The 6,426-nt window shown below is 34.0% G+C and overlaps 1 protein-coding gene across 1 annotated transcript; it reads right to left on the bottom strand.

Annotated features, from left to right (window-relative positions):
- Positions 1–1,999: 1,999 nt before the first annotated feature.
- LOC124919998 (protein NRT1/ PTR FAMILY 4.4-like) lies at positions 2,000–5,697 on the bottom strand. Its single transcript, XM_047460382.1, has 5 exons — positions 5,483–5,697; positions 4,960–5,177; positions 3,963–4,400; positions 3,208–3,344; positions 2,000–3,101 (listed from the first exon to the last, which is right to left on the bottom strand). The coding sequence occupies exons 1-5, from the start codon at positions 5,598–5,600 to the stop codon at positions 2,210–2,212; spliced, it is 1,803 nt and encodes a 600-aa protein (XP_047316338.1). The 5' UTR covers positions 5,601–5,697; the 3' UTR covers positions 2,000–2,209.
- Positions 5,698–6,426: the final 729 nt, after the last annotated feature.

Genomic DNA, 6,426 nt, shown 5'->3' with positions numbered 1-6,426 from the left:
CGCTAGACCACTTATGATTGTTCAAATAATTTTATATTTTTGTGTATGTATATATATTTTGTAATTTAGATTTTGATTAATTGTATAAATTATCTACTGGGGTCTAATATTACTTATTATTATATACTTATTTGAAAAAATAAGAATATTCAAAAAATTAACTAATCAATTCATTTAAGTTTTTATATCTATAATGATTTTGATTATTTAATAACCAAATTCGAGGGTGCATTCTTAAACATTCAATTACACTTTAGGCATAATCTCTTAGGTTTTTTATCATCAATGTTTGTGTTACTCAAGCCGACATTCCCTTCATGAACGAACCTTTGGGTTTTCTCACCAATGTTTGTGTTACTCAAGCTATCATTTCATCCATGGACAAACTCTTAGGTTTTTTCACCATGTTTGCGTTACTCAAGCCGACATTCTCTCCATGGACAACTCACAAACTCGAAAATACATATATCATTTTTATTTTTATGGGCGGGTCAACCCACAATCCGACCCAAATATCCATTTACTCTCACATATATATTCAAATTAACTACAGTTCTCGACCCGTCAATCCGGACACTTTTGAAATTAAACATTATTATATATATAGATTTCTGTATTTTAGAGGTTAAGAAAAAAATGAAGGAGAAAGTCAAACGGGCCTACACCAATTGGTCAAAATCAAACCAGGCCTATGTCACGCGGAGGCCAAATGCGCGGCCAGCCTGACTAACGCCCAAACTAACGGAGAAGGCCAGGACAGGACGCCTGGACTAACGGAACGCGGATGGAACACCCAAAATTGCACCCAGAAAAACGTTCATGACCAGAAGTTGTCTTTTTCCTAACGACGTTCAAATAATAACATGCCAAAATCTTTGATTTTTCAAAGATTAGAACTTCACGAATACTTGATAATAATGAAATTCGTGAAATAACCACCATGCTGGTGTGATAATTTCCCCTAGATTCGTAGCTCATCTTTCGCGTCGAAGGAATAGAATTCAACCGAAGCAAGTGACGAAGTCATCAATACTTTTATCCCGAATTCAGTCCACTTTGGCAACCAAGACCTTGGCAATTCCTATAATGATACATCTTATTCCATATGATTTCTGTCAAAAGTCTCTTCTTCCCTTCATCCACACATATTGCCCATATTTTGAGATAGTATTGTGTAATCTCCTATCATTTTCCCCATACATATTGCCCTGTCATTTTTGGAGATTGTATTTGTGTAATCCCCAATCAATTTCCCCACACATATTGCCTTATCATTTTTGGAGATTGTATTTGTGTAATCCTCTATCATTTTTCCCCACACATATTGCCCTATCATTTTCCCCCACACATATTGCCCTATCATTTTCGGAGAATGTATTTATGTAATCCCCTATCATTTTCCCCACACATATTGCCCTATCATTTTCGAAGATTGTATTTGTGTAATCCCAATCATTTTCCCCACACATTTTCAAGATGGTATTATGTAATCCCCTATCATTTTCGCAATTGCGTGTTTCAAACTCTCGACTAACAAATAAATTTGGCAAATTACTCTAAGTTTAGATTTTGTTTCAAATTATCTAATCTTTACATTTTTCTTCTTCTTTCACAAAAAAATAAAATAAAAAAAATCAACTATTTGTCTTATCAAGCAATAGTATAATTTTATTTCGTTTTTTTGCTTTTGATAAAGATTCACTTGTTGGAAAGCACACCACTCGATCTATAAATGTTTGCTTGCTTGCAAAGAAACTTCGTTTATTATTCATTTGGCCCGATAAAGTGATTAATGTCATGCATTAGTTAAGGAATCACACCCAAATTGCTAGTGGATACTACTCGTTATAAATAAAAGCTTTTCCATCAATCATGCAATTACTAGACTATAAACCATAGCCCCACCACTTCTCATTCTTTCCTTTTTTTTCCCACCAAGCTATAAACGAAAAGATAACTTTGGAAGGTTATTGGGTCCCCTCAATTGCATGCCCCCATAAACATGTAAGGGTAATATAATAATATGAATCATAATGTATTTTTTTATAAACTCTTAGGCATAGGATTTAAACCTAACTCACTAATTTGTTGGATATACTTCCAATAACTTCAAAGATTACAAGCCAATAGAGCAAAATATACAAATAAAAGAAGACAATTAGCATATTCCTCATAGGGACTTTTGCGAAAATTATCCAACTTAGATTATTTATGATTTATTTATATTGTTAATTTGGTCGACGCGTTTTGTAGTGCCACAACTTTCTGATCCTCCTTGTACGTGTAACGGGGTAGGTGATAGAGATTGATGATTGTAAGAGTACCATCGCGACCAAAAAAGATAGTTGAAGAAGTTGAAGAGGCTAAGAAGGGCTAGCAACCAATAGAAGAGGTCTAGACGGTCTTTGTTAAGATCGTTATCGCTTAGCCAACCACCTTTGGATGATGATGATGTGATCTTGTTTACTAAGGAAACAAGTAGAGTACTCAAGTAGAATCCGAATGAGTATGAACAATATGTCATGGCGGTCAAGAATGATTGCATCCCTTCCAAGGATTGCTTGTAGAAGAACTCCACGAGTCCAACTGCGGTGAACATCTCGGAGAGGCCAAAGATGAGAAATTGGGGAGCGATCCAAAAGATTGAAAGTGTTTCGTTCGACTTAATTGATGCATTCCTTCTCTTGTTTTCCATAACTGCGGCCGATACCATAGAGAAACTTGCGATGAAAAGGCCAATGCCAACCCTTTGGAGAGGTGAAATTCCGGATTCTTTTCCGGTTACCTTTCTTGCTATAGGGACGAAGACCGTCTCATATAGTGGCACTAGGAATATGAGCATGATGTATGGGATGGCTTGGAGGGATGCGGGTGGGATTTGGAACTTGTTAGTGAGTTTAGCGTTCATGATGCTTCCTTGTTGTACCGAGAATGTTTGGAGTTGAGCCAATATGGTGTTGAAAACTATGGTACAAGCAAAAATGGGGACAACCGAGATTATTATCTTCACTTGCTCAACTTGAGTTATCGAGCATAATCTCCAAGGGCTTTCACTTGATTCCGTTCCATTTTGAATTTTTATAGCAGCTTTGTCAAGAAACCTAAATTGAGATAACTAACATCAATATACATATAGCGCAATAAAATCACATTTATTATTATATGTTATGATAAATTAAGTTGTTAATTTGAAAGACTTATATTCACCTGAATTTTTTGGTGTGTAGAAGATCTCTAGTATTAGTAGAAAGGCGATCACGTTCATCGTTATTCCTTCCATGGTCGATCATATCCAAGCTTGACGGGCAAATTTGCTTTCGTTTTGTAAAGGCGGCTACAAAAACCTTTTGCCATGGTGTAACAAAAATTATTCAATACTCTATTAAGTATTAGGCAAAAATAAATGAGTGAATGCTTGCATAAAGATCAATTGAATTAGTGTTATCTTTGAAAAAACTTGTTGAGATCACTTTATTTATATCTATTATCAAATAATTCCCTCTTCTTTTTTGTAAATAGTTTAGAATTATTTTCCATTGTTATGGCACAATCATTAAAAAACAATAATATATCATAGAATTCCTTAGTTGAGAGAAAATCCACAAGTCCTTAAACTATTGCCAATTTTGTTATCTCCCCCCAAAGCTTTTCTTTTATTTATTTAAACCTCAAGTTTCATTGACCAACCATTTTTAATTTCTTTAATTTGTTAAAGATTTTGACAAACAATCTAGAAACAGGTTAGTGACAATAACATTTGGAATCCAACATTTACATTTTACAAAAAAATAGTAAATTTAAGGAGTCTATATTAATTTAGGAGCAAATATCAAAATTCTTATTCAACAATAGTTTAAGGACTTGTTTATTAGGATAAAAGCATCAACCATATAGTATTGAACAAAAAAGATTATTATACTAGTAGATAAGCTGAATGGAGAATAGTATTTAATGTGACATACTTGAGCAATGGGAGTGAAGATACTTCCTCGAGGCGGTTGATTCCTATAGAACATTGTGCCCGAAATGAAGCTAAAAATTCCAACACACATGGCTGCAGCTGAGACTCCAAAACCTATGTCCATGCCCGAGTGAGTTTGAACCCACACGAGGAGAGTTAAGGCAACCAACTCCCCAATGCAAAAGGCAAAATAAGCGCAATTAAAGTAAGTAGATAACTTCTTTGATTGTTTGACATTGCCATTGAATTGGTTTGCTCCGTGAGATATAATATTGGGTTTTAAGCACCCACTCCCTAGTGCCACAAGGCTCAAAGCAGTGTAAAATATCCATGCCTTGAGTCCTTTTGCCTCGGGGCAGCCTTCTATCGAAGCCCCCATCTTACAAGGAAGAGGCCTTAGTTGTGGTAGATGCGCTTGCACCGAGAGTAGAACAAAACCCTAAAAAGTAATATGTAAATATCATGTATTCATTATTTTACATGTTCATGATCTCTTCGATTGAAGAATAAAATGTTTCTACGTATAGTTAAACAGGCATGCGACACAATCCAAAGATACAAAGATTCATTTAATGAAATTTAAGGTTACCCCCAACCAAACATAATATCCCATGGCTACTTAACTCAATGAAACACAATTAATGGGTAATATTGAACACTTGTTTTCTATATAAGTTCATATAGCAAAAACCCTAGTTTGTCTTTTTATCCTACAAAATTAACCGGCACTACAAAAAAAATGTTTGCAGTGGAACATTGTGACAAAAAAAAGTTGCTATGTAGTAGTCCTTTTATATTTTATTTGTTTACCTAATTAGGAAAGAACACTATTTTATTAACACTCGCAAAATTAAAGAAAAGTTTTGCAAATAGTACTTAAGACCACTTCAATTAATACTTAATCGTGCACAGTGTTTCCTCAATGACACATGTATATATCTTTAAATAAAATCGTCATTTACTTAGAAAAGACGATATATGTGATAATTTGTACTTACACTAAGCTCCACGAAGCCAAAAATTAATGTGGTCCAAAAGCTCCCGAGATAGGAATCAGAAAGGAAACCTCCGAGAAGAGAAAGAAGGAACACGGTGCCAATGAAGTTTGTGACTATGTTTGCGGACTTAGACAAAGGAAAATGCATATCATTGAACACATAAGTTATTAGGTTGTTCCCAACAGCTGCAATCGCCATCATCTCGAATGACTGAAGACCTAAAAAAAACACCCATCCAACAATGAATATATTGTAATCTCATTAAAACATATAATCTTCATGGTTCTTGATTAATGCAAGTTAATGTTGATGTTATAAATCACAAAACCAATATTGCAACACCATTATAATCAATCAAAACATATTTCAACTATACTTATGAACAAAATTAAAGCCTTTCAAGTGAAATTATACTCTAGAGGAAACACAAAGGAAAAATCTCCACTTTTTATTTTTTCTGACTAGTGAAATGATTTTATCTTTTCGAAAAAACAAAACAAGATATCGAGATAAAGATAGAGACCTAGAACAAAAATAGCAGCTGACATGCCGCCATGTTTGTTGGACTTGCAGATTCTGCCCTTCCAATCAAAAGCAATCTCTCTCGATGTCTCTTCTTCTGTTGTTTCAAGATCTCCCATTATGTATATAATAGTATATATGTGTGCTTGTTGTTGCCCTGACAGGCACAGGAAGAGAGGACAATTTAGATTAACTGATATCCAAAGAATTATAAGAGATTTTCATACAACAAATGAATGATTCAAAGGTTACCTATTTATATATAGTAAGATGATCATCTCCAATATTGATCATAGTCATCATCTTCCACCCCACTTCAAGAGTTGACTCTCTGAATATGTTGTTGCTGTTGGTAGTGCATATTATATTTATGGATATGGCCCATGAAGCACAAATTGCTTAAACAATGATACTTACATCTCATTATCAGGCTCCCTCCATTGACACTTTGTGGGGGAAGGGGCTATGTAATTGTGTATGGAGGTTGGCTTGGTAGGGTTATATTTGTCCCCCAACATCAAGGCCTATTTATTTATTTAATTGGTGATTATGCATAAACAATGGAACTTTTTTATAATTTTTTTTATTTCCACTAATTAAAGATAATTAATTAATGGTTTTGTCTTGAACTAGTTTCTACACATGTTTGATTGTTTTTTGGACAAATTTTGGAGTCACATGATGGAATGAATAATCTTTTTTGAAGGCTACTATGAGTTGTATATAGATGTGATAAAAGATTCTTTAGGTTTTTAGGTTTTGTTATTTGAAAGTACTTAACTATTTCATTCTCTCTTAACTTTTGCAACGATTGCAAAAAAATATGGTGGAAATCCATCAAAAACAGTTCAGAATGATATAAGTTACCATAAGTTCAAAAAAAAGAAAAAAAAGAAGAAATGAAAACTAACAAATCCAATTCAAGGAACTCAAGGTCACCATCTT

This window comes from Impatiens glandulifera, chromosome 1 (genome assembly GCF_907164915.1).
Source record: "Impatiens glandulifera chromosome 1, dImpGla2.1, whole genome shotgun sequence".
Lineage (NCBI taxonomy): Eukaryota > Viridiplantae > Streptophyta > Magnoliopsida > Ericales > Balsaminaceae > Impatiens > Impatiens glandulifera.
Note: the sequence above shows the minus strand (reverse complement) of the source record. Positions and strands in the feature narration are given on the sequence as shown.

Coding starts and splice junctions, on each gene's coding strand:
- LOC124919998 (XM_047460382.1), bottom strand. CDS start 5,600: ATGGGAGATCTTGAAACAACAGAAGAAGAGACATCGAGAGAGATTGCT. Junction 4,401..4,959: donor TTGGCTTCGTGGAGCTTAGT/GTAAGTACAAAT, acceptor ATTACTTTTTAG/GGTTTTGTTCTACTCTCGGT. Junction 3,102..3,207: donor CTACACACCAAAAAATTCAG/GTGAATATAAGT, acceptor ATCTCAATTTAG/GTTTCTTGACAAAGCTGCTA.